General features: G+C 57.2%; 1 protein-coding gene across 2 annotated transcripts; it reads right to left on the bottom strand.

Moving 5' to 3' along the window:
* Positions 1-11: 11 nt before the first annotated feature.
* On the bottom strand, positions 12-27,961 carry Atoh8 (atonal bHLH transcription factor 8). Of its 2 annotated transcripts, none has more exons than XM_013151534.3 (3): positions 26,871-27,961; positions 19,376-19,610; positions 12-1,036 (listed from the first exon to the last, which is right to left on the bottom strand). In XM_013151534.3, the coding sequence occupies exons 1-3, from the start codon at positions 27,633-27,635 to the stop codon at positions 762-764; spliced, it is 1,275 nt and encodes a 424-aa protein (XP_013006988.2). In that variant the 5' UTR covers positions 27,636-27,961; the 3' UTR covers positions 12-761. The 2 variants fall into 2 exon arrangements, with proteins under 2 accessions (XP_013006988.2, XP_003468942.3); XM_003468894.5 differs by having other exon boundaries at positions 847-1,036; positions 19,419-19,610; positions 26,871-27,958.

Raw genomic sequence — 27,961 nt, 5'->3', positions numbered from 1 at the left:
ACAACCGAGTATTTCATTACATGATGAGGCTTTTACTTCAATTTGAAGCAGATGGTTGAGCACAGACATGAACAGCTTTGGCCTTTTGAGCACAAGGAAAGAGCAGGCCTTGGCTTTGAACTACCCCCCACCCCGCATCCTGGCCCGCTCCCCTGGTCCCTTCCCCCCTCTGCCCTCCTGCCCACCTGTGATAATCACTGCCTTCCCATGGGGTGCCGCCTTGCTTTCCCCAGCCCAAGGGGACCACTGGCTGGGAGAGCAAAGACCTGGGCAAGTCCCAGGGTGGGGCACGGGGTACAATGGCTTCTCTTCTTCTCCTCACCCTGACTCCCTTCTCAGGCTACTCAGGCCCTCTGAAGGACCCTGGGCCCAGAGGACACTGAGAATCTGGGTCTGAGGCCTGGGCAGTTGATGGACGAAAAAGAAGGGTGCAGGGATGTCAGACACTCTTCTCCATCCCCCAGGCACCCCCAGAAGGTTTCGCTTGCACCCAGCCAGCTCAGGTGCCAGTGTAGACAGAGCAACAGTTCAGAGGGTCACGTGCTTCCCACGGTCACCAAATGCCCATGTCTCGCAGGAGCTCCTGGTAGCCCTGCCGGTTCATCTTTGGCTTGAGATAGGACTCAGGAGACAGGAGGAACAGTCACAGAGCCACGGCGTGGCTTCCCGCTGGCAGGTTTAGACCCTCCCCCATCTTGTTCAGCGTCTCTGTCAAATCTTTGGCAGTGAATTTCCACGGCCTCAGGGCCTAAGGCTGCGCCTTAAGAGGAGGGCTGAGCTCTCCCTCTCGACCAAGGAGCAGCAAAGTGCGAAACCACCACATGGCCATTGCCGCAGCTAGGGGAGGACAGGAGGTGACGGGGAGGCCGGCTTGCTCCTGCCCCAGGTGACCCGGCAGTGGCAGCAGCGGGTGGAAGGCTGATAGCATCTTGGAGAAGATGGAGACTGGGGCTGGTGTGGCACACGGTCCTCATTCCTCGGCCTGGCTGAAGAGAGGCCACTGCAGCGTCCTCCGTCGGCCCATGGCCACTCACTCCTGAAAGAGATGACCAGCCGTGAGAAGCAGCCCTTGCTCACCCCAAGGCCAGTGGCTGGCACCCACAGAGCCTCCTCCCACTTCATCCTCCAGCCGCCCTCCATCTGCAGAGGACAGCACCTTGCAGAGGTCCTGGCCAAGGACAGGCCACCTCCATGTGGTTCCTCCCCCTTAGCCTCTGCCCTTCAGAGCCCCTGCTGTTTTGTGGTTTGCGTGGAAGAAGCCAAGAGACCAAGTATCCCAAGAATTCAGGGACACCATGGTCCATAGGGCCACATCACCAGGCTGGCGAGGCTCCTCTGCAGGCTGGTGGCGCCCCCTGCAAGGCTGCCCATTGCTCCTCTGTCTCCCACACCATTCAAAAACAGCGTCGCACCAGTAGTCACAAGGTCCACTCTTGCCAGGTGCGTGGACACATGCCTGTAATCCAGTCCTCAGTAGGCTGAGGCAGGAGGACTTCTATGAGTTTGAGGCCAGCCTGGGTTACGCAGTGAGTTCAAGGCCAGCCCCCACTACACAGTGAGACCCTGTCTCATCAACAAAACAAACAAGGCCCATTCTGGTTGAAGCCGTCACCTGCCGGCTAAGTGCCGTAACACAAGTCGCTTAACTTCCTTGGCCCTGTTTCCTGTCCGCGCAATGGCACTGCTGAAGCAGATCAATATACTTCACACTTTCTTTTTAGCAGCACAAATGGAGGCCATCCTGTGCCGCTCCAAAACAGGTAACATCACTACATCTACTTGGAGCACCGGGGAGACACAGGCAAAGGGATTCAGAGTAGGACTCTGTTCCCTCCACTAAGGAGCCTGAGACACCCTGAGATTCCAGAGAGCTCACCTAGGTTCTACCCCAAACGGGGTCAGATCGACTGTACCTCTCCAAAGCCTGAGCTCTGGACTCTCCCTCAGGCGGCTGAACTGGCGCCTGCTCTCAAGACCAGAAGGTGTCTCAATTGGTAGTTCAGATGGCCCTGAACTCACTACATAGCCCATGCTGGCCTCCAGCTCTCAGCAACCCTCCTGTCTCAGCTTCCCAGAATCTGGAGATTACAAGAGGGTGCCACCACGCCCAGCGCCTCTCAAGTCTTGCAACAACCCAGACCCAACCGAGAAGTTCTTTCTCATTGTTAAAGCAGAACATCTGTCATCCCCTTCACATGCAGGGAGCTTTCCTGCATTCCACTAGGCTGAGCAATCGTGGCTCTGAGAAGGCAGCGCAAGCCGTTGGCGGCACCAGGATTTGAATCCAGATCATCAGTGTTTATCCTACCACACCGAGGCAGCCCTAGCGGAGTCAGGGCCTGGAGAGGCGTGAGGGAGCCAAACCACGAGGCTAGAGGGCCACTAACCACAGCCCTGGCGAGCCTCGAGGGGCAGGGCGGCCGCTGGGGCTGCAGCCAAGCTGTGCTCGCTTGACTGCAGGAGCGGAGGCTGGGGCCAGGCTGGAGGTGGAGACACAGGGGGGTGAGGGCGCCGTGCCAGGGGGAGGCCGAGCTCTGCAGCCAGCAGCCGCTATGTGGCGAAGAAAGGAAAAGTGAGGGCCCCGCAGGATCTTGATGTGGTGACTCCCAGGCTCCCCTCTCCTAGCCCACTGTGCAGGGCTGGCCCCAGCAGGAATCTGCTTTCTGTTACTGAGTCTGAGGAGGAGGATTAAGAAGCGGAAAGGAAACCCGTGGGGATGGCACTGGGGCTGTGGTCCGCTGCTGATTTACAGCCCATGTCTCTCCGGCGCTGCTGCCCGGGCGGCCCCACTGTGCTCTAGGCCCAGAGCCACCCTGCCGGCCAGGCAACCCAGGCCCAGGCCCAGGCCCGGCCACAAGCCCTCTGTAGGCTCTCAGACCCTCTGAAACCACAACGGCCACCCCAGAGTCAGGAGACAGGCCACTCTTACTGAGGCTGGACCTTCAGTTCCTGACCCCTCTCTCTTCCCTGGGTGCATACACTGGACCTCAGTCCACCACTCCCCGACCCAGGAACCCGGCACATGTCCTGTCCATTCGAGAAAGCCTTGTATCAACAGAAGCAAGAACGCTGCAACCAGGACCTTCTCTGAATTAACAGTGTATTAAAGGCTCTACAAAGTCCTGCAGTGAAGAAATTCGCCTGGCTTCACTTACCCACCGTTTGCCCAACATCTCTGACCAAGCCATTCCACTACTGTATGTAGAAACTGCCTCCAACCCTGCCCTAGGAGCACAGAAGTATGGGGTGGCTACCTGCAAGGGCTGTGTTCCCTCCCACCGAGCATCTGCAAGCGGCCTTCAGAGCCAGCGGAAGAAACCTCGTGGTGCAACCTCGGGGAGATTTCCCCACAGTCGCTCAGCTGTGCCTGACCACCCAGCCGGTGCCACCCCACTGCATGGGGCTGGGCCTCTGTGGGAGGGGCTGTGTAGCTGTGATTCTGGGGGAGAAAGCATCCCCCATGATGACAGCCACACCGCAGACCCCCTCTTGTGGAAACATACAATGTCCTGCACCATGGCTGGGAGGGGTGGAGAGGACTCCGGTGGGTACTGGGCGGGCCTCTGGGGACCTTACTTCCCGGTGCCCGGCCCCCAAATCTCTCCAGCACAGTCTCACTTTGGAGGGCGCCCTTTACACAGCAGAGTCTGCAGCTGCTGAAATAAACTTGGATGACAACCCACCAGGTTCCCGGTCAGGCGAGTCTGTCAGTGTGGCCAAGCGAAGACAGCTGTGGCGATCAGAAGCCCCTCTCTCCTCCGGGATGCCCTCCGTACCCAGTGCGGCTTCTGATCCACAGCTGCACCCCAAAATATGCTACTTGTTGAACAAGGGAAGAAGTCTTTCCAGGAACAGCCATTTAATTGGCTGGAGCTATGATCTACCAAGGGAGTCTTCCTGTTTCCAACTAAACGCTGAGCATTTCTGTCAAAGAATCTGTCCCTTGGGGGAGTTCGGGGTAATTGCTGTGAAGGCTGGAATAGTCTTGATTGTTTTGCTTTTGTTCACTTGCAGTTTCTTTGTAATCACCTCTCAAGTTGTTTGTCCCTGGCCTTAGGTGCATTGTTCTCCTCCCTTAATCACTTCTGTGTCCTACATGGTAATTATACCATCATGGGGACATTTAAAACATTATATGGTCAGGCATGGTGGTACACACTCAGGAGGATGAGGCAGGAGGGTCACTGCGAGTTCCAGGCCAGTGTGAGCCACTTAAGAGAGATCAAGGTCAGCCTGCACTACAAAAACAGAGCCCTTGCCTCAAAAAATAAAATAAAATAAAAGCAAGTAAAGAAAAGAAAAACCTATTTTACCTGTCTAATAAGTTACTTTACCTTTTAAATTTATTGTTAGTCTACAATGTCCACTTCACCTATTCAACTTTTTTTTTAATATTTTCAAACTGTATGCTATATTAAAGCAACTTAGATACAACCTTTCACATGCAGGGGGGGAAATCCAGTGGACTTGAAATCTTTTTTTTAAAATTAGTCCTAAAAAGAGTTGTCAGATTTCATATGTTGTTTTAAAACTAAAATATGACATAAATATAGGGGAAAAAAATGGGAGAAGTACCTACAAGAATCACATTATTGCCGGACATAGTGGCGCACACTTGTAATCCCAGCACTTGGGAGGCTGAGGCAGGAGGACCGTTGCAAGTTTGAGACCAGCCTGGGCTACACGGTGAGCCCAAGGCTTGCTCAAAATGCATGGTGAGGGTCTGGGGATTTAGCTCAGTGGCATAAGCGCCTGCCTTGTAAGCAGGCAGTCGTGAGTTCGATCCCTGGTACCGATAAAAACGAAAAAGACAAAAAAAAAAAAAAAAAATGCATGGTGAGATCCTATCTCAAGAAGACAAAAATAAATAATAATAATAAAACATCAACACATAGGACCAAAAAGCTAATAAAGTGATTGTTTTTTGTTTTTTGGGGTTTTTTTGTCTTTTTCTTTTTTATCGGTACCAGGGATCAAATTCACAACCACATATTTGCAAGGCAGGCATTTATGCCGCTGAGCTAAATCCCCAACCCCTTGTTTTTGTTTTTTGTACCAGGGATCAAACTCATGACCTTGCACTTACCAGGCAAGTGCTTGAGCTACTGAGCTAAATCCCCAGCCCTAAAGTGATTATCTTTAAGAAAATAAATTTTAAAATCACATTATTAAGCATTATTGTCTTTCCACTTCCAAGTATACTAATGGGTAGGAAAAAAAGGTTGTCCACATTCATCTTGGCCCTAAGTCAGTTTGGGGCCTTGAGCATATTAGTTAACTTCACCAACCAAACCTCAGTTTTCTCATCTTTAAAATGGGTATTTTATATAGACCGGGGTTATAGCTCAGCAGCATAAGTACCTATCTAACAAGCACAAGGTCCTGAGTTTGATTCCCAGTAGCCAATAAAATAAAATAAATAGGTACAATAATAGTATATACTCTCTAGGTTGGTTGCAAAACATCAGTAAGACAACCTAGCCACACCCCTGGCAGCGGCTGGCTTATGGTTCCATAGATATGTGTCCTGAGTTCCACTAAGGAGCATCTGAAAATGTAAAATGACATCACAGGCTGAAAAGTCTCAAAATAGGTAACCACTATTAGTCACTGTAAACCAACTGTCATTTTGACCAATTTACTTTCAATCAATTCTTTCTTTCAAAAAATACACACAATTGTAAAAATTACATAGTGTCCATCATCTCAGGAATGGATAAATGAAATATGGCATAAGCACACAATGGAGTATTACTCAGGCATGAAAAGGAACGAAGTAGGGATACTCTCACAGTACAGGGTGGCTGAGCGTTGTAAGCGATGTGCCATGAGACAGCAGTCAGTGGTAACAGACCACACAGCACACTGCACACCATCAATGTGACACGTCTGGGGTTGGGAAATAGGGACACACACGTTGGCAGGGCCAAAGTCTGGAGGGCAGGAGTCATAGCTAAGGTACACACAGGTACGAGGGCAGTGAAGGTTCTAACCGGAGGGGAAAACGTTCTCAAACCAGCTACGGTGATGGCTGCTCCTGTCTGTGAATATGCTCAGAGCCATGGCTTCTATTTTTGTTGTTGTTTGATCAAAGCTCTGTCTTAACAAAGCTGTTAAAATGCGTTGATACGGTAGTACCCCAGTTATAGAAAACACAGATGCACGAGCAGGGAAAATTTAAGTCAGGCCCGTCTCTCCCCCAGGGGACCCCAGTACATGGGGTGACGGCCGCTGTGTGTTCTGTTCCCGTGCCTCCATTCGCACACCGCACTTAGCGCCTGCAGACCAAGGTGCACATGGCAGCCTCTGCACGCCCCTGCTTCCCTATGCCACAGCCCGTGCCCCTCTGTGCCCACATCTCCGCTCTGTCCTGGGCCCGGGTAGCAGCCTGGGCCTCTGCCTCTCTATTTCCCAGGGTGCTGGAAGCAGGTATGGACCCACGGGTCCCCAGGGGTCCCCACCCCTCCTGGCCTGCACACCAGGGTGACAGGCAGGGAATTTACAAGCAGCTGGAGTTGGCTGCTGTTGGCCGAGAGCCGGGGCATGGTGTGAATCAAGGATCACACCGTGACTGGGCTGGGAGGGTTCTCAGAGACCCTGAGAGTTTCAGGGTCGTGGCCAGGGCCTGTGTGAGCCACGAGTCTGCCTGGGGACAACTCACCCACTTAACTGTGACTTACTGAGATGTTGTCACCAGCACTAGGATCCAGGCACGGCCCTCGGGCAACTCAGGCTCAACCTGAGAGAAAAGCCGGGACCCACTGCACTGGCCAGGCCGGCCACTGCCCTGTCCTCTTTGTCCCTTGAGGCTGCTCCCTGGAGAGAGGGACACTGTTGGAGTTCCCAGCACCTGAACAGGAGTGACTGTATCCGTGCTCAGCACGTCTGTTTTCCAAGGACAGCGACCTGCCCAGCTCCTTGTCACACCCCACAGCTGCCAATCACAGCAGCCACTTTTCAGAAGGGAAACGAAGAGCTGAGTGGTCAGCTCACTGGCTGAGGCCACTCGGCAAGGATGCATCCGAGCACAGTGACCCCGTGGCCCTGGGGCCCTGTTTATTCACTAGTGAACAAGGCCTACTGGACCCCAAGCCCTCGGCCTAGCTGCACCCTCTCAGTTCTAAGAAGATCCTGGCCTCGGAGCCCGAGAGGCGGTAGTGGGCACAGGGGGGCCCGGCTTGCCCAGAGCCAGGAGCACAGCCGTGAGGAGCCCACAGACCCGTGGGGGCAGCTGCCTGTGCCAGCGCCTTTCCGGGCTGCAGGCCACGCGCACTCTGGCTGCCACTCGGCTCCTCTCTTCACGCTCTGCCTGTGTGACTCTGTGCCAACTCTTTCTTGGCCTCTTTCTTTGCCCCTCCACATCCATCAGGGTTCCTGTCTCTCCTGGTCCAGCGACTGTGAGGGTCCAGCAGGCCAGAGCCAGGCCTCCCATCTGTTTGCTGTCCAGTGAGGTTGCCCGGGCCGACCACTCGCCTGCAGGAGACCCATCTAGACCTCAGCAGCTCTGAGGCCTGAAAGCTTCACCCACAGTGGGGGCGGGGGCAGCACCCGGGCTGGAGGGGAGCAGAGCTGCAGGGCAGCAGAGCTGGGTGGGCGGGAGGAGCCCTGACGCCTCCCCTCATCCATGTGCACACACCCCTCAACCCGGTGTCAAGGGGGCCACCAGGCAAACCAATTCACACCGGCACCAGCCTTTGCAAAAGACCACCTGTGTCCCCATGCAAGCCCACTGTGGAGGCTGCAGCCCCAGGGGAGGTGCCAATGGGGTAAAGAGGACAGGCCACGACCCCTCTCTCGCCGAGCTGCCAAATAATCAAGAAACTTCTACTAAAACAGGGTGCGTTCCAGCTAAACATGGTTTTAATTGAAGAAAACACCTGCCCATGTCTCTCTCCTCAGACTTGGCCACTGTGGGATCCAGGGCACTAGGCACCCTGTGCATCGGTGACACCACAAAAGGAGCTTCCAGCTACATGAAGGAAAAGCCCTTCACACTCACACACACTCACGTATAGCACACCTCCAGCCAGCAACACTGCACAGTGATTAAATGACCAGCTATGGCACCAGACTGAACTCTGACGACCCCATTATTCTACCAGCTGTGTGACCTCAAGCAAGTGACTTCTCTGTGCCTCAGTTTATCTATAGAATAAGGCTGTCTGGGAGATGAAAGAATCCAACAACTGCAAAGCCACGCTCTCGGCACCTGGAAGCTGCATTTCCTGGCGCGTACACCACCAGCCTGACCCCGGCCCCTTTGCATGTCCACCAGGAGCTGCAGCTCCAGGTCACACTGCCAGAGCCTCCCTCAGGAGCCAGCAGAGCGGCCCATTCCAGGTTTGTGGGAGACACTGGAAACCCCCCTCGCCCTGTGCTTGCATCTCCTGGGAGGAGGAGCCCGGCCCAAAGCAAACTTCCCGAGGAGGAAGCCCTCGGCTTCGATGCCAGAACAGAACAGCCTGCGGGCCTTTCCTGATCACAGGGCGCTGCCCTGCGTCCGCAGGCTGCCACTCCTGGATGCGCTCCAGCTTCCCCTCGACCCCTCAAGGTCAAAGCTGTAAACCTTAGTATGCCAAGGGCCCGAGGGGACGAGGGGACGGCAGCCTGGCCCAGCCACCGACCGGTCCCTGCCTCTTGGCTCTTCTGTGCTCCTGGCTTTACATTTTACTGCATTTTTCTTTGCCCCATGATGAAGCTACCAGCTACAATCTGGGGGCCACCCCGCACTGCTCCTGAGCTGGCCTCCCTCCAGCGGTCACCTCTCGGCCCCACTTCCCCCATCCCAGACATGGGAGGATTAAGCGCTTCGGAGGGGCCCCACCACGGCATGGGGAGCTCACAGCCAGGCCTCCTCCGGATTCCTGCGCCCGGCCGCTGCCCTTTAACTTGAGTCTCACAGAGTGGGCCTGCTTGCCCTTCAAAGTGACCCCAGCACCTACAACGCTGTGGCCAAGCGTTGTGAACCAACGTGGCCAAGCAGCGTGAACCCTAAAAGAACGTATTCTGGAATAAACTCGGGGGGCCCTGGGGGTTGACAAACACAGGACAGGTGAAAACTCATTGCGTGCAGGTGTGGAGGGGCAGCAGGCCACACTCTGCAGGCAGCCAGGTCCTCCGTGGGCCGAAGGATCTGTGGCATCGATTCTCTAAGTCACCAGCAGGGAGGCAACACTTGTGTCCCCCTGCCCACCTTGCTCGTGGACCACACATGCTCCAGGAACCTGACCACCAGGGCTCCCGGCTGACAACACCCAGCCACGCCATGGCCTCTGCAGCCCCTCACCGCTGGGAGCCCTGAGCCCCAGGCGGCCCCCCGCCGCTCACAGCGTGGGACAGAGGGCTGGGGCGGCCTGATGGATGAGCCCCACCCAGCCCTGGCCTCCTGTGCAACCCGGATGACCACCTCAGGCCCACGGCACATAATGGGGACCCCAGGAAGTTGCTGTAGGACCGAAGCAAACCGCACTGTGAAGCACTGTGCAGAGCTGCAAGGTCACCACGACCCAGGCACCGGGCCCTGCAAACCTCAAGGTCATTGAGTGAAGACAGTCAGTTGTGCCCACTCGGTGGGGCCATGGTGAGGACTGAGTGAGCTGTGGAAGTGGGTTTCAACACCATGATGAAGGTTATGACACTCGGAAGAAAACCACCTGTCTCGAGCCAGGGTCGGCCCTGCAGGGATGAGCTTGTGGCTGCCTTCCCTATGGTCCTCTCAGATGACACACCTGTTTTTCTGTTTCGAGGGGAGCAGCCCCTATTCAGGGAAGGCAGGGATACCTAGGTAGGACTGACTGCCCTGGTGAGAAAAATACTCTTCCTGGCACAGCTCCCTCCCTGACTTGGGGTAAAACAGCAAGATGAAATGTTGGTGCTGTGGCAGCCACTGTGGACTCATGAGGCAGGCAGCAAAAGAAGCCTGCTACCTTGGAGCCCAGAGAGCAGCTGCGTCCGTTTAGTCTTTGAACTATGAGAACAGGGGCCTCTGTTAGTTTCAGCAGCTGTTTGAGCGGCTTCTGATCTCTGAAATGCAAAGCCTTTCTTGCTAATTCAAGGAAGCAACAGTATGAGCTGGGGGAATCTGAGGACATCTAATGGCTAATAGCTCCCTGAAGTCCTTGTTGGGTGGCTGTGGTAGGAGGTGGCACACCCTGACTCTGTGCTAGGAAGCTCTCGGGGGCTCACGTCTCCCCTACCGGAGCAATAGGTGCCAACCCACAATGTACAGCAGGAATTTCCCATCATGCAGTGCTGTGTAACACACCATGGAGAAATCCCACGCAATGGGATGCAGTGAGGAGAAATGGGACCCTCACGGGTCACTCGGTGGACGTCATGAGGCACAGCACAGAACATCGAACTTTGATGGACACCGCAAGATGCTCTCCCAGACCAGACCATGCACGTCCGCTGCTCGAGGCTGGTGGTGTCTGGACCTCAGTGCCAGAGTAGGAAGCCGTGGGAGGGGGCCTGCTTCCAGAACAGCAGGACGGGGCAGACAGACAGGGCATCCCAGGCAGGCACTGGCATGAACATATGCGCCCAAAATAGTCCCATCGGGCAAGGAGCTCCGCACAGCCTGTGTGTGAACTGCGACCTAAGGAGGGCCTGTGGGGCCGGGTCCCTGGGTTACAGTCGGGTGTCCCATGGGGTCAGGCCCTGTCCCCTAGCTGTGGGTAACACCCGAGGGGTTCCATCCAGGCAGAGGTGCAGGGCAGTCAGACCTGCTTTCAGCACAGCTGCTGGGAGGGCGCCGGTGGCCTGACAGAGCCCAGAGCTGGGCGGCTGGGCCAGGCCCCAGGGGGCCGTGAGTTATGGGCTGACAGCAGAATGTCTGAGGCAGGGAACGGGTCTCTGCTTTGCAGTCTAGAAACATTTGTACCTGGAGCTTGAGGAAGGCAGGGTTTAGGTTTGTGACTGCTGCAGAAGACAGAGAGGAACAACCTGTTTGAGGACAGTGGGGGCACCTGTGGGACCCCCGCCCCGCCCAAGGCCTGGCACCAATGAGGTGCAGCAGGGCTCCAGGCCACCACCCTCCCCACTGCATACCACCTTGTCCCCTGGACACCTCAGGGGCCCCGGGGCAGAGGCCACTCCGCTGTCCCCTGGTGTGTGCCTCATCTTTAGCCCAATGAAAGCCAACTCCTCAGGCAGGGGACACGGAAGAAGCCAGAAACACTCTCCTGTCTGGGAGCCCTTGATCTCTGGCAAGCTGGCCAACAAGCCCCATGAGGCTTGCAACACTTGAGCAAGGCCACCCAGCCTCCTGGCCCCGGGGACACTACCCGGGATCCAGAGACCCGCCCGGCACCGCAGCTCAGAGGGAGGAGGCTCCCACAGCCCAGGCTGAGCCCTGTAGGCAGTCAGATGAAGACCGACAGGCCTGAAATCGTGATGAACATAAATATGTGGTCCAACCAGAGCCACTGTCTCTCCAGCAGAAACTGAGAGGGACACAGACTGGGGGGCAGGAGGAATGACAGGGGGCCCGATGTAGGCAGAATGCAAAATGCCCTTCAAAGACGCAGGACTGGGAAGAGTGGCCACCCACAGTAGCCTGGTCCCCTCCCGGCCGAGTGACTGACGGGACAGTGGCAAAGAGGGACAGGGAGCAAACAAAAGGGACACCCCAGCCCCCCTGTGCCCGCCATGTCCCCACCGCACCCTAGCACAGCCATGTGACACCAGGAGCATCCCTTCCCTGCTCCAGAGCGGACAGGAGGCGGCCAAGACCTGCCCTTCTCACCTTTCGTCCCCAGGGCCAGCCTCCCAGCTGCTGGCCCTGCCCCAGGACCCACGGCCGGCCGGGACAGGCCACCGGGTGGCTCCCGGGAGGTACCCAGATTCCAGGCAGACGTCTCCCAGAAGCCTCTGGTGGCGGTGGCGGCAGCCGGTTCTTAAAAAAGGCTCCGTGTCATGCCATAATCAGCTGCGGGCCCAGGCAGCCGGTGTTTATGGGTTCAATGCCCTGTGTAACACACCGTGGCCCTTTGTGGGGCTCTCTGATGAGCCAGTGGGGGGCTCTGCTCTCCACCCTCCCTCCAAGGTGAAGACAATCCGTCCCTGGGCTCAGGGTTAGTCAGGGTGACTGTGGGACAGCTTTCCACAGTCAAACAGCTTGGCCAGGACCTCAGCCTTGATGGGTGGGGGCCCTGGCCACCCCTAGTCCTCCAAGCACCTTGGTGCCCCCACCCCGACCCCTCCAGCCTGGCTGGGAGGAAAACAGCCCCTCCCAATCATGCCTTGTGTTAACAGCTTTGGGGGGAAAAAGATACATATATATCTATATACACACAGCATCCTGGGGGAGAGCTAATTAGGTGGCCTTCAGACACCCCAGAGGGGGAAGAAGTCACACCTGGTGCAAAAAGAGGAAGAAACATTAAAGGCAAACAAGGGGAAAAAATAAAAACCAGAGATAAAAAGTCGAGAGAAAACAGCGGCGCCTGAGAAACAAGCATTCCAGCCGCCAACTTTTACTGCGTCCAGCACTGTTATTCATAAGCGAGTTTCCTCCCTCACAAAGAACCTTTTGCACGGTTTTCCCTGCTGCCTCCAAGCCAGCTGCTCGCGCTGTTGTATCCTGAGTGATGATGAGGCTCTGAAAGGGCTTTTTGGGAACAGATGGCTAGGGGAGAGCTGGGGAATGTGCCAGCGAGGGCCGGGCGGGCTGCCAAGGCCTGCGGTGACGGAGCGCTCGGGCTTCCAGCTCGCGTGCTTTCCCTGCCCTCTGCCCTCCGTGGCGCCAGCAGGCCTTCCCAGCAAGCGCTCGGAACATCTGGAGTCTGGGGCTGCCAGGAGGGGGGGCCGGCGGCAGGCGGGGACCCGCTGTTCCCGCGGAGCTCCCAGGGCCGCGCCAGCAGGCCCGCCTCGCAGAGCAGCTAATCAAAACCACAGCGGCCGAATGGGAACCAGGCGAGCTCCCAGCTGCAGCCCGAGGCCGCCAGGCGACTTAACCCGGTGTCAGGCCTCTCTGGGGCGGTGCAGCCCTGGGGGGTGCTCAGGGCTGATGACACCCCGCCCCCACCCTGCGCCACCACCAGGGCCACCACCAGCGGGCTATTGGCTCCCCACAGCTAAATGGAGCCTCTGTGCTGCAGCCTAGCTGCTTACATAAGAGCTGTTGCAGGGGGCGGGCAGGGGACAGGGGAAGGGGGACAGGCATGTGCTGGGACCTCCGGGGTGGGCACAGGCCACCATGCTGGATAGCAGGCAAGCTTTGAGCAGGGATAAGGCCCCGAAGCTGCAGAGCTCAGAGTTTAGAACCAGAGAGACAAACGGGATCCAAACTGAGCTCTGCCCCATGGTGGTACTCCTGTGGGCCAGTACCACACTTCTTGTGGCCTCAGTTTCCCTTTTGTGCAATAGGGATGAGAGTCCTAACTTGCAAAGTGGTACATGGGGCCTTATGCAAGGGATGGGGTGGCAGGGGCACTCGGTGAGCGGCTGAGTGTCTGTCACTGCTCAATGGCATCACTGGACAGCCAAACGTTAAGAGAAGGAATTGGGAGGTTCAGGATTGGCTGACTCTACTTTCGGACAGCAGGGCCAGAGATGGAAGGTCCCCGGGAACTGCTGGTCCTCATTTGCCCTTTGCTGATCAGTGGTTCACCTCCCCCAGGGATCTGCTCTCATCTGAGAGCTCCCTTCCCGGGGTTCCACATAAAGGGATTAGCAATATATTCATGAGATCTCCTTTCTGGCAACCTTTTCCTTCTGTGACTTTCATGCTTGTGGCAAAGGGGGAAGGCGGGTGCGTGTGCTCTCACTTTACAAATGGGGACTGGGGGTCAGAGCAGTTCAGTCACATACCCAAGGTCACACAGCGTGAAGCGGCAGCGCCAGGACTAAAATGCAGGCCTCTAACCCCGAACCCCGACATCTTGCCTACTTCCCAGTTTTGTAGTGGGGCTCCTAGCAAGAGGTCATGTGTCTTAAGTGACAACACTCCAGGAAAATGAAAAGGGCTCTCTACCGCCCTCGCCCTTTACAGAACTTTCCTCCAGAGTCCTTAATCAAATGCCTCTGAGCCCCTGCAGGAGCTTCCAGAGGAGAACCCTGCCTCCAGGAGGAACTGTGGGGGTTTCGGTGGGGTGCAGCAGAGGGTGTTCCCCTGTTTGAGCACCAACAGTTGGGTCTTTCTCATTGTATCCAAGATTCTGAGTTTTCACTGGAACCCAGCTGTGGTGGAGAAAGGTCAAGACAGGATCTGTGGGCAACCAGGACCCCCACACACTGCAGACCACCCAGGGACCAGAGAGGCACATTCAGCTCACCTGGGAGGCTCCCCAGCTAACGATTCCCCCAGCCCAGGCCCTGCCAGACTTACGGCCTAACGTGTCAAATGTGAGAGGACCAGCGGCAGCTGGGAACACTCCGAGTCAGAACAAACAGCTGGCGACAAACGTCTGTGTAATTGGAATGCCAGAAAAAATAAATTGCATCCATTTTTATGACTGGAAGGGAATTTGATGGTGGTTTCCCACCCACCCCTAGTTTTCCCAGCACTGCCGACTCTGAGGACTTCGAGAGCAAACGGTATTTCATGCAATCATGTGGCCCGCAGGACTGACATGAGAACCATCTCCCACCCACCCTGCTCGATGAGGGAGGCAGGGCAGCGGAGGGGCAGGAGCCGGGCACCTCACTGGCTAAGTGACCGGGAGAAAACTCCTCAGCTCTCGGCCTCAGTTCATCACCTGTGCTTGGGAGGCTGGCGACACATTACGAGAGACACCCAGCTAGCACCTGGCATGTGATCTAGGCTCTTGGAATAGCAGGTAAATGAATTCTCAGTGGTCCTCAAATGGCCTTCACATCAGTGTGACATGACCTCGGTGAACAGAAGGGACACAGCACGGGAGCCAGTCACTAAGGCTGACAGAGTGCAGACCTTTGGTGGCCTGTGGTGAATGCCCCAAGGGCCACACAGCAGGACAGGGCTCTGCCTCACCTGGAGCTCTGGGGACAAGAGAAGGGGCAGTCTGGTCCAGGCTCAGCTATCCACACAGCAAGGGGCCCCTCTGACACCCTTGGCCCACACCAACCCCAAACCACCCACCCCAAACCAATTTGCCACCCCAGCCTGTTCCTGCCCTGAAGCTGCAGAAGCCTGTGCCCAAGACATTCTTGCAGAGGACTCAGGCCATCTCGGGCCGCCTTTGCCACCAAAAGCATCCTGTCTCCAGAAAGCAGCAGGGAACAGAGGGAAGACACAGAAGTCACCGAGTTATACCTGTTCAACACCACCCTGCCAGGGTCTCTGTCCACCAGCCCACACCTCAGTGCATCGCTATGGACCCCATCCTCAACCCTGGGACCTGAGTGAGAGCAGGGACCCTGTGGCCTTGCAAGTGCAAGGCTCTCAGGACAGCACCAACTTCACTCATAGCTATTGTTACTCAGAGGGTCCCCTAGACTGTGGGACACTAGTCTGCTCCTATGCCATGGGCCCAAGTACGGAGGTGCAGAGCTGCTCCTCCTCCCTCATCCTCCTCTCTCCCCTACCTCCTCCCTCTCCTCCTCCTCTCCCATGCCCACCTCCCTCGTCCTCAGGGGACATCCTCAGAGCTCCCAGGAGCTCTAAAATCAGAAGCAGCAGAAACGTGGCCCAGCACCAGTGCTTCACTGCTCGGTCTCCAGAGCCTTGTACTGCCGGCCTCTGCTGGGCAGCCTGGGACTTCCAGACTCACTGTCCTGTGAGCCCAGCAGGGTGGACCCCCCACCCCGGCCGACGCTGCGGGTCTCCCACCTAGCTGGGAAGGCTGAGGGGGCAAAAGGGTACAGCTGGGAAGAAACCAAGTCCTGCTCAGTCCTGTTCTTCATGCAGACCTGGAGAGACACGGTGGCTCCGTGCTCCACCAGGAGTCCTGCAGGAGGGAGGCCCAGCCCCTCCCAGGCAGCAGTCCTGAGTAGGGCACTCTGTCTGCCGTCCGTCACCCTGGGGACGGCCATCGGCAGCACAGCAGCCATCTGTCCACAGCCTGACAGCCCCGACCTCTGCCCCAGCCTTTGCAATCCTGCCTGGTGGCCTGTCCCTGTCACCAGAGCTTTGGGACCCCAGTGAGAAGAGGCTGAGCTGTGGAGGGCGCCACTGTTTGAAGGTGCCCCCAGTTGGGCTGGAACCTTAATCCCTCAGTGAACACATGATTGGTGTTTGCAGGTGAGGCTTTCCGAAGCGGGATTAGTGAAGCCATCAGGCGGCTCTCCGTGCTGGCAAGAGGAACTTTGTAAAAGAAAAAGAAGAGACCTGGGCTGGCACATTTGCTGTCCACTGTCACTCAGGGCCAAGCTGAGCACAAGCACCCTGTCTCAAGGCCTTCAGGAAGGGGACACCAACGGAAGGGGAAGGGCAACAGCACACAGTCTGCGCTCCTCTGGAGCCAGCAAGGGCAGGGCAGACTCTGCGGGAAGGTTCAGGGGCTCAGCCTCTCCCAGCCCCCCACACCCCAGCTGAGCACAGGGCCACTCTCACCCCACATCCTCCACCCCATCCCCAGCTCCCTGGCGGAGAAGCTGCCACCCCAAGTTCCCCCCTGCTTTTCCCGCCTGGTGCTCCTAGTTCCGAAGGCTCTGGTCCAGCCCAGAGTGTGTGGCTGCCAGGCTACGAGATGGACCACGTTGTACCTGCACTGTTGTACCTGCACTGCGTCTGGCACGAGTAGGGTACTTTATAGCTGGCACAGAGGGGAGAGATGGGAAGGAGAGAAGGAGAAAGCCAGGAGGAAAGGAGGGAGGGAAGGACTGTGGCTGAGGAGACCCTCGGGCCCCCGGCCTCCAGCCCGGACCACCTGGGCTAGGCTGTGGTGCAGCAGAGCTGGTCCTGCAGGCAGAGGATGAGCCATCTCGCTTCTCCGTGTCACCACCCAGGTGCCACCTACTGTCCCAGGGAAATACACACGGCTCCTCCAACAGAATCTCGGTAAACAGAGCTGGGCTGCGAGGTCCCAAAGAGAGGCCGAAGAGCCAGTGAGGTTCAAGTGCGAACTTGACAGCCCGAGGGCTCTGGAAATGTGCTCCTGGCCCAGGCATCCACAAGCCCTGGAAGGAAAGGGCCGCTCCCCCAAGCCCGCCCAGCCCGGCTGACTCCAGGCAGAACATCTGAGGCCCCTGCTGTCTGGCAGGCTTCACATTGGTGCTACAGGTCCCAACAAAGGGATGAGGACGGACGGGACAGCCAAGCCAGACCGCAACAGACAAGGAGGGAGGGAGAATGACAAACAGCAATAAGCATTCAGGAGCCCAGAAGATGGGTGATAAGGGCCAAAGGCTCCAGGAGACGCAGGAGGTCAAGATGGGAAGGAACGGTTGTCCACGCAAAATTCCTGAACCCCGACCAAGGATGGAGGCTTTGAATAGCAAACGCTGGTCCCTGAGGGGAGACCCAGGATTGTCGGGGTATCCTGAGCTCTTTCACAGAGGAAATGTGTCACTGAGGCTATGATTTAAGTCTATGAGAAGAGGGGGGGTCCTTAGGGCAAAGAGAGAGGGACCCCGCTTTCCACAATCCCTGCTCAGTGACCTCACAGCCTGTGGCTGGAAGACAGACCCGAGACAGGAAAGACAGACCCTCAGACCTGGTCCATCTCCAGTCCCCAAAGCAGGCTGGGGTGGGCAGAAGCAGGGGTGGGGAGGCGAGGGGGAGGGGCAGGGACCCGTTTCTGCCTGGATTCCCAGGGCCACCCCAAAGCCCCTGGAAGGCAGTTCAAGTTCAGGGTGCAGACATCAGGGGATCACTACTCAAGGGAGAGAGCAGCCAGAGGCAAGGGCACCTGGGCCCCCTTCCTGCCCGACACCTGCCCAGCTGCTCTCACCACGCCTCCCGATCTGCACGGCGCAGCACCACTGAGGTTTCTCAGAAGCCAGGTGACTTCAGAGGACGCTCTTGTTTGCATCCTGGATTCCTCCCTCACCTCTAGGCTGGCGGCCTGGCATCCCCCTCCCCTCTGTCTAGGATGCTGTCAACTCCAATCAAGCACCAGTGGCGGGAGGGGCGGCACCCGCAACCTTGGTGGGTGGAGAGGGGTGGCAGGCAGGGGACCCAGTGCGCCTGCCCATACTGCCCGGCCGCCTCCGCGGGCTAGATGCCAAGGAGTTCTCTCACGGAGCACAGCAGGGAGCCATCAATCTTGCCCTTCATTTACGGAGCTGTCACTTTCCCGAGGAAAGCTGCCCCAGCTTCCTCTCTGGCCCACTTGATGAGGATTTCTTCTAATTGGTCCACGTGAAATCACCCCCAGGAATGCAGCATGCAATTACCACAGAGGCGGTGGCCTGCGCTGGGAAGGGCCTTCGAGCCCATGCAGGGCCAAGCCTGATGGGGGCCCAGAAGCCTGGGGAGCCACAGAAGGGCATGGGGGATGGGCGGGCCAGGAAGGACCAGATGGAAGATGGCAGAGTCCCTGCAAGTTGGGTTCCCAGGACTGTGGGGCATCTCCATGCACACACAGGCCAAGTCCCATTCTCTGCCTTCTCCAGTGACCAGCAACCAGAGACCCAGACAGTTGCCATAATCTGTGCTCGGCACTGACCCTTGATGGGAAATGCCCAGAGCGTTGTCATCTAACAAATGATGGTTGTATGCAGCCTCCATCCTCCTGCAACAATTTCCTCCAAACACATCAGGCTCTGTACAAGCTGTTCCCTCTGCCTCAGATGCTGTTCCCTGCTTTGTCTGCCTGGTGGCCTCCTAGTTATTCTTCCTGTCCCAGTTCAAACACCACTTTCCACTGAGACATCTTTCTGGAACTTGCTGGGGCAGGAGAGTTTAGTCTCCACCTCCTCTACCTGGCCTTCTCCCACCCCCAAAACAAGCCACACCACACCCCTTATGCATTTGTGGAGGGGCTTTCTGACCATCTTGTGAGCCGCATGGGAACCAGGACCACACAGCTGTCATCTTTATACCCCCGCCCAGATTGCCCAGCTGACAGCCAGGGTTCAGCGGATCTCTAGGATGCACGAATGAATCAGTAACTATCATGCTAATTAAGGCAGTGTCAAACAATCCCTGGGCCTAATCACATCCCCAGACCCTGCTAAGGCTCATCCCGGGCTGTTGCCCTGTTCAGGGGACCCTCACCATGACACAACAGCTGTCAGGGGCCACTTAGGGAACTCAGCACCAGAACTCATAGGGCCAGAAAGGGCTTCAGGGATAAAAAGTCCTCCCCTCCTAAATGACAAGGAGCCCCAGAGATGCCAGGCACCTGTCCAAAGTGACTCAGAAACTCCATGACTGGGGTAGCATCCCACCCAGGACCCCAAGGCTCTGAGAAGCCCTGAAGCTGGGAACCCCCAGCAAATTCCAAGACTGATCTCTCTGGCTCTGTGGAAGTCCTGGGCATATGTGGTGTCCCTAAACTCCTATTCCTACCTTCCGCACTCCCAGCGGCTGCCGCCTGCACGCTGGTGCGTACCTTGCGCTTCTTGGCACGTCCCTCGGCCTGCAGGGTGCGGGTGCAGCGCTGCACACACTCGGAGAAGCTGAGGTTGCTGTGGTCGGCGCTGTAGTCGAGGTCGGCCAGCCGCGCCAGGGACAAGATGTAGTTACAGGCGATCCTCAGGATGGCCAGTTTGGACAGCTTCTGCCCGTACGAGTAGCACGGCACCTGGGGAGGTGGGGAGAGTGTCAGAGGGGCTGCAGGGGCCTCCGTGCTGAGCACATGTGTCCCCCACACACACACACAACACCCACCTGGGCGTACCTGCCTGAGGTTTATCTGGGTGCTTGCCCTGGTTTTATGATCTGTACTAAGCACCCGTGTTCACACACACGCACACACGTCTCAGCTCACCCACACACTCAGGGATGTACCCGCATCCTCACAGAGCAGGGAAAGACACAGCTCATCCTGACAGTCAGCCTGAAAGGAAGCTCCGTCAGCCTCCACCCTGATAGCTCTGTCCACCTCCCTCCCTGAGAAGGCGCCTCTCGGAGGGAACGGTTTATGCTTTAGCTCTCATGTTCCATTCATTCGTTCATTCAGTGACATTTACTTTGCCGAGCGCTTCTGTCACAACCCAGTGTGGCTTCTGAGGTTCTTGGGGTTGAGGATGAGAAAAATAAAGAAAAGACAAAGCTGGGGTCGGGTGAGCCCTTATCCTCCTGAGGGGAGGAAAGGAACTGCTCAACCCTCTAACACTTCCATTTACACCCTCCAAAGAAGAATGTCAATTTCAGCCCTGATACCTGGCAACTTGTTTGCCTGGCAGGCCTGGCCCCTGGCCTTCTTGGTGGTGGAACAACTTGTTTACCCAGCTTGTTTTGTTCTTTCTGTTTTTTCTGGGCTGGCCTTGCTTTAGCCCCACACATGTGATCAATCTCCAGCTTCCAGGGCTCTCAACACACTTGGGGATCTCAAAAACTTGATTCCTGCTTTCAAAGAACTTAAACTTGAGCATGAAATCATAATATTATATCAGAGACAGGTGCATGGGGACAGCCAGAGGGTCAGGTCTTTCTCCAGCCAAAAAGACAAAAAGGATGTGATTACTCCTTTTCCTGTATGTACTCTGGACCCAGTGTATGGGATGCGGCAGGTGCATCATAAATACCAACAGACCGGGCCAGCCTTGACACACTTGTCAGTCTCCCCCTTTCTGAGGCTCCTGGGATCCATATGCAGCACCCACATCTCTGACTCAACCTCATCCCCGAGTAAGGAACACATGGGTGTTTTGGGAGCACCACGTATTCCAGCCCCAGGGAAGATCTCTCTAAGGGACACTGCTCAGTGTCTGGACACACTCTTGATGGTCACCAGAGGGGAGCAGGGTGATCAGAGAGGCGGCTTCTGAACACCCTACAACGTGTGAGTTCCTACAATGCCTCCATAGGAATCAAAGTTTAGGTCTTCAAAGAATTACTGGCCCAGAATCCCAATGATGGTGAACCCTTCTATTCCAGGTCCTGGGGATTACGCATGAGCAAGATTGTCACCTCGGACTGGGAACCCCAATTGTATCACCCACTTTGATCCCACTGTCCATCTCACTTGGTGCTGCTTTTGCTGACCTGCCCCTACCAGGCCTACACCAAGAGGCCAGTCTGCCCTTCACGGTACTCTAAAGGCACCCTCTGTCCTTAACACCCCATTCCTGGGGCTCCCTTGGTGGTCAGCATCCCTGTGAGCTGGGGGAAAGCTGGCACAGGCTGGACAAGGAAAGGAGTGAATACATGGGTCACCTCCCTCGACAGTCACCAGGTGACTCTGGGATGATCTGAACCAGGTTCCACAATCTCTGGTTCTCTGAGGATGCAGACCCAAAGCACACACACCTTTCTGTCATCCAGATCCAAGCTCTGGCACTAGCTCGCCTGAGCTGGAAGACCTTGGGCAAGGGACCAAACCTTGCTGAGCCTCAGTTTCTTTGTCCTATGGCACAGAAGAACATAGCTGTAGAAGTCAGCAAAATTGGGACAGTGGTGTAGGAGCAGGTCCCCAAAGCGGGGCTCCAGGGAGGGGTGAGAAGGTCTGCAGCCAGGACACGTGCCGCCAGCTACCCCTCACCAGGTGGGGGCTCTCAGACTAGGAAACACAGGGTAGGGCAGGAGGTGGCAAGAGAGAGCCAAGGCCCCTGCATCCCCCTCCTCGTCCTGGCTGCAGCCACAAATCCATCCTAGAAAAGCTGGCAGAAGAGTGCGCTTTGCCTGTTCCTAGCCAGAGTCCAGCAAACTCTTGCTTTATCAGCCTGAACAAATAAACAAGACCTGGCAGTCCTGGGGCAGGAAAGGAGTCTCCAGTGCCAGCCAGCACCTCTGCCTGTGCCTCACCCAGGGAAGGTAATGCCTGCCTTTAGGGGTGAGGGTAGGGACCTAGTACCACACAGCGCCATCGTACCCAGGGGTCACTTTGGGGGTCTCCCTTAAACAGCCAGCCCTGTGTGCCTGGGCCCGGAACAGCTGGGCTCCGGGCAAGAGCAGGCACCTTGGGAGCCCGATATGTGTGACCCGCGGTCACTGCCCAAATGCCAAGCAAGTGAGGCAAAGGCTGACCCAGGAACCTCATGCCAAATTCCAGGCCAGCTCTGTCCCAGATTTGTCATTCTGTCCTGATGCTTCTGCCAAGCTCCAGGTCTAACCAGAAAAAAAGTGTTGATTGAGCTCCTGTCTCTCTGGCACCGTGATAGCTGCTCACAGGTGGTATTATCCCATTTCAAGTCTCCCCCAGATAAAGATGAATGTCCCATCTGCACAGGAGGAAACAGGTGACATATTGGGCTCTGGATCGCTCCACCGAGACCTGGTTGGAGCCAGAAGCTCCTCTGACTGACACACAAGGAAGGTACATGCCACAGGGCTCTCTGGCTCCCACTCCCACATACGGGGACAGTGAGGCCACCATCTGGGTAGCTCACCTCTCCTTCTCTGTCCCCAGGGGCTTGCTCGTCTGCTCAGCTGGGCCACTCCAGGTCCACCTGGTGCCTGTGCCCTGCAATGCCCCGGAATGCAACTGGGCTTCAGACAGCCCTGCCCAGAGGCTGCCCCAGCCAGGGCTGCCCTGCAACATGAGGGTCACTGACTAGCAAGTCAATGCTTCTAGAAGGCGAAGGGAGGCAGAAAGGGCTGCTCTGAATCCAGGCACTTTCCAGGGCTGGGGCTCAGGACAAATACATTCTGAGCCTCGGTTTCCTCCACCGAAGGAGCGGGGCAAGCAATGTCAGTGTATCTCATTGAGCTGCAGGGACTGCACGGAATGGCCAGGGTCCACGCAGCAAGGGTACCTCCCAACTGTGCACCCAGGTCCCCTTGTGGGACAGGCCCAGGCAGGGGGTGCTGTCTCAACACACTGTTGATGTTCACCCCATAAGCGGCCCAGCTGAGGTGCAAATGATCACTTCTACTCAGCGCGGCAGCTCTTGACCTCCAAGGGGGTGGGAACTGCCTGGTCTCAGCTGGTTCTGACCTGGTGGCTTATCAGGGCTCCTTCCATTCAGCCAGCAGAGAATTCCGGGGGACTCGGCACAGCAACTGTAACCTAGAGCAGGGTGGCAGGCAGCCCACCATCAGAGCTAGGGATGGAGGGTTCATTCAGCCAGGGGACCCAGCTGTGTGCCTGGTTTCTTTGGATATCCCCAGGGAGGCTGCAGCACCCCCTTCCCTCCCAATCCTCAGCCTGCAGAGGACCCCATGGCTGTCATCTCTTACCCCAGTCAGAGGACACTGGCCCAAGGAGGAGGCAGGATACGTTCCTGCTCATCCCACAGGAAGTTTAAACTGCAGAAGAGCAGGTCTGAACATTTGCAGAAGGTCCCATGTGAACCAAAGATTCCATCCCACTCTACCCACTAAGCTGGACCCTCTCCTGGCTCCAGCAAACAGGAAAACACAGGAAAAGTGCTGGCCTGTCAGCATGAGGGTCTGGCCCTACCCCTGGCCATCCTTCGGATTCAGGCAGGACCCTAACTGTAGAGGTCTCAGTTTCCTCACCAATAAAATGGGCAGCAGAATACCTCCTGCCTCCAAATGGCATCATGATCGGCAATGGGAAAGCATTATCCAAAGTAAAGCCAAGAACCTACCAGAGAATATGAGAAGCCTCAAAGACTTTTTGCTTCTGTGCCAACCCTGACCTGCTATTCAAGGGGACCACCCACCCTGACACCATGATTCCCAGGCCAATAGGGCTCCAAAAGCACTGGGTTCTATATGAAACTGTCCTCTAATCGTCTGAGTGCGGCATTTCTGGGGCAAAACCGCTCTACTGCAGCCCGTTCAGGATCCTTGTCAAGGTCTATTGAAAACGCTAACCTCCTACAAAGCCACAAGACTCAGCTATTAGCCTGGGTCTCCATAGTTAAGAGCCATGGCCCCAGGGCCAGACAGGCCTGGGGACAGAGCCTGGTCACTCTGTAACCTTGAGCAATTTGCAGACCCTCTCTCTGAGTGTCATCCACTGTCAAATGGAAAGACAGCCATACAGACACACAAAACAGGTCCCCGAAAGAGACCCTGCAATGAGGCTCACCAGGCAGCAACCCTGGTGACTGTGACATGGGGCAGGGGACAGCCCTCCGTCACCCTCTCCTACCTGTGTGGAGTCTCCAGAGCAAGCAGACCTGTCCCTCCTGGCCTGAGGGGATGGGCACAGACTGCTGAGGGTCTCCTGTGTCCCTCTTTTACCCCAGGGAATTTGGAAGTGAGGGAGGTCCTGAGCTGGGGCCACCAACCCTGTCCCTTCTGGAAGCACCAAGTTCTCTGGGCATGGACCCTCTGGGAGAGTCCAGAGACATCAGAGGAAATTACTTGGGTCCACTTATAGGTCCCCACAGGCAATCCCTGAGGTCCTTCAATGCCTTATCTATTACCTCCTCCATTGTCACTGAGGGGCTCTGGGGACACGGGAAATCCATGGTAGGCCAGGTAACCAAGGCTGGGCACAGCTGAGGAGCCCTAAGGTACTGCCAAGAGACTGAGGCCCCCACCCAGTCCCTGGATCAGGCCCTCCCTTCCCCCTCCCAGCCAGACGAGCCTTTCCCTGGACCCCTCCCACCTGGAGGGGGTAAGCTCTGCATGGCCAGCCCAGCTGTGCACACATGGCCTTCACATGAGCAGCGGGGAGAGCTCTAGTGCAGCTGGACCAGCGGCATGTGCTACGGCCTGACCATCTGCCCCGCACACTCCGCCCCCAGTCCAGTCGCCTCTCCCCCACCTGCAGCCACACAGCCGGTTCCTCTTGATCCACGCATAGTGAATTTGACAAAACAGGGGCCTGGTGGGTCCCCACGTATTGCAAGAGGATAGCGCCCACTTTCCAGATGGGTTAAAGAGCACAGCTGCTCAGAGCCCAGGCACTGGAGCAGCTCACTAACCCTGATTCAACTGAGGCTCTGTGTAGGCAACAGCACTAAGCCTGCAGCCCTCTGCGGCACCACCACACTGGAACCTGAAGGATGGCAGTGTGCAGAACAGAGCCTGTGAGGCCACACGCAGTGACACAAGGCCACAAGACCTACATGTGCACATAGGTGTGTGCAGCCCCAAGTGGGGAGCAAGCCACGAGAGGCTTGCTCCTGCTCACACACCGAGCTTGACCCTTTTACAGACAACTTTCCATGAAGGGAAGGCAATAGGAAACCAGGACTAACGCTTTCATCTGAGTCCGCAGAGGGCAGCGGCCCAGCCCGGGTTACCGAGAACGCTGCAGGCCACGGTGGGCCAGCGCCCAGGACACTGACCCAGCTGCTGTTACAGGAGACGCTGGTCAGACCATGCATTCTAGAAAACACGGTCATCCTCCCCAGCCACTGGATCATCTCAGATAAATCCCCTCCTCCAGGCCTCAGTTTTGCATTCCACAACATAGGTTCATCCAATGCTAACAGCATGTTGTTCCGATCCAGAAGAATTTACTGGTGAGAGAAGCAAAAACCTTGGGAAAGATGATATGCAGCAGACACACAGAAAGCATCAGCATTCTCTTTCAAAGCACTCAAAGAAGCAGCTAGCTGGAGAGCAGGGAGGGCACTGCCATGGCCAGCCAAGGACTCAGCTGCCAGCCCTGCCGCTTCTCACCAGCCGCCTAACCGAGGGGCTTTCCCAGAGGCCAGGTGAGCAGGTGGCCAGCCACCACCCCGCCCTTCTGTCATCTTTCTGCCCTGTGCACCAGACTATAGGGCGCCTCACAAGCTGCCGCCCCCACCAGGCATTCAGACACAGAGCTGCCAGCCCAGGGTGGGACCCATGGCTCCAATGCCCGGGGTCCCAGCTGGTGTGGCTGTAGGCAATGGCCCAGCCTGGTCTATGACAGCCACCTGACTCCCACCCCATCTCACAGACCAAACAGCTCTCCTCCTGAACTCAAACAAGGCTTTGACTCAGAAGATATTGGGCTCTTTTTCCCCAGGGATTCAAAGTCCTTCACCAAGATGCACACAAACACCACTGCTTGTCCCTACTCTCCAACAGAAGAGAGTGCGTTCTAAAAAGAAGATCCTGTTTTCTGAAACGTGTTGTGGTTGGCTAAAGCCCAGAGTGGCTGAGTAACTTTCCAGGAGTTAAACAGCAAATCAGCTGCACAGCAAGCAAAAACCTTCACCCAAGGAACCATCGCACCCATTGCAGCCCTCTCCATGATTTGGACGGAAGGGTTCACTTTATTAACTTCCTCTCTTTCACGGCAAATAAAGAGCTTAGACCTCCAAGGCAGTGTCAAGTTTGTCTAAAGTGAAATTGCAAACTGTGAGTTCTGCAGTGAAGTCCCACCAGCCCCAAACTGAGAAGCTCCCACCTCACCCAACCTAGCTGAGGATCCTAGAAAGAAACCCCCACCGGCAGCAGCACCAGGAGTTCCCACCAGCCAACTCCAGAAGCTGCCCTCGGGGAGGGGGTGCGGGCTTGGCGGCTCCTCAAGGCCACCAGAGCTCAGAGACAAGCTGAGTGGCTCAGGGCTGTCCCTTAACCTCCAGCAACCACAGGTCCGCACCTCCACAGTGCTCTCCTCCCCACAACCAACAGAGGGCCAAGACCCCAACCATTCCAAAAGCCCGGAGGAGAAGGGTCGTCGGCCCCTCCCCCCTGCCCGAGGCAGAGTCCCCACATTCCCCCTCTCCTCCTGTTCCCCACCGCGCCGAGGCATTCCGGGAGACAAATACTGCCATAAAAGTGAATGAGGAGGGCTGAAGTCAGGCGCGCACACTGGGTTTCCTGGTGACAGCCTGGTGACAGAGTGCTGGGATCTGGGGTGGGCCGGAGATCTCCGACCCTGACCACACTTAGCAAACCCAAATGCGCTCCAGCGCTGACTGCCCATAATAGTCTGAACCCAAGCTAGACAGCTTGTCCCTTAAACGTCCCCTTACCCAACCTACGGTCCCTGGCCCTGCACCTAACCACCCATTTCGCCACCGTGCGGAGACGCCAGCGATACCTGCTTCCTGAGTGCCTCAAAAGCCGCGCTGATGGTGTGCACGCGCGTCCGCTCCCGAGCATTCGCCAGGAGCCTCCGGGTCTGCTGCAGGGCTTTGATCTCCGATGAGGCGGCTGTAGCTTCGCCCGGCCGTCTCCTAGGCGACGCCGAAGAATCCGGGTGGTTATTGTAAATTACGTGTGAAATTGACGAGTAGGAACTTTCCCCCGGGCGCGTGGGGGGCGAGGGGCGCACGGAGGACTCGGTCGGTGCATCGGATGCTGGAGGCGCGGACAGCGTGGGACGCGCGGGCGGTGCGCACAGCAAGATGCGAGGACGCACGCCCGGCTCCCGAAAAGGCTGCGTCTCCGGACGTCCGGGAGCCAGGCACGGGGGCGCTGGAGGGGGCGGCGGTGGTGTGGGGAGTCCAGGTCCCACTGCGCCCAGGGCGAAGCCGCGTCGCTGGGCGTCCGGCACTTCGGGCGCCCGGGCACCCCTGCGCTCCCCAGCCAGGTCCGCGCCCGCGGCTGCGGGAGCTGCCGGCGCCACGGGGGCTGGCACTGGGGCCGGGGCCGGCTGCAGCCGCTGGGTTCTGTCCCGCAGCCCGTTGGTGGCGGCGGCGGTGGCGCTGGGCTCGGGAGCTTCCAAGTCCAATCGGAAAGTTTTATAGCCATTCGCGCGCCGCGCCGGCTCCTTGGCTTTCCGCTTGAGCTTCTTGAGCCCGTGCAACTCCTGCACGCACACGGGCTTCCACGACCGGTCCTCGAGCGCCGGAAGGGGCTTCATGGCGTCCCCGGCTCGCCCTTTCCCTCCCCACTGCACCCCTCGCCCCGGGCAGCTGCGCCCCGGGCTCCGCGCGAAGCCACGGGCTGTGCGTCCCCGAGCGCTCAGAGTGTCATCTGAAGTCGCGGCCGCCTCGCCAGCATTTCTGCAGCACGCCCGCTGCGCTCCATCTGTGTTTGTTTAGCCTCAGTTTACACAGAAGCCGGGTTGGCGAGATCAGTAAGCGCCGCCGCCCGGAGAGGAGGCAGCTCCCGCCTCCACCGCCTCCCCAGCCCGGCCGCCCGAGCCGCTGCGAGCGCCTTTAAAGAAACAGGAAGCATTTTTCAAAA

The sequence above is a fragment of the Cavia porcellus genome, unplaced genomic scaffold (genome assembly GCF_034190915.1).
Source record: "Cavia porcellus strain 051 isolate PalLab524CR breed Dunkin Hartley unplaced genomic scaffold, mCavPor4.1 scaffold_18, whole genome shotgun sequence".
Lineage (NCBI taxonomy): Eukaryota > Metazoa > Chordata > Mammalia > Rodentia > Caviidae > Cavia > Cavia porcellus.
Note: the sequence above shows the minus strand (reverse complement) of the source record. Positions and strands in the feature narration are given on the sequence as shown.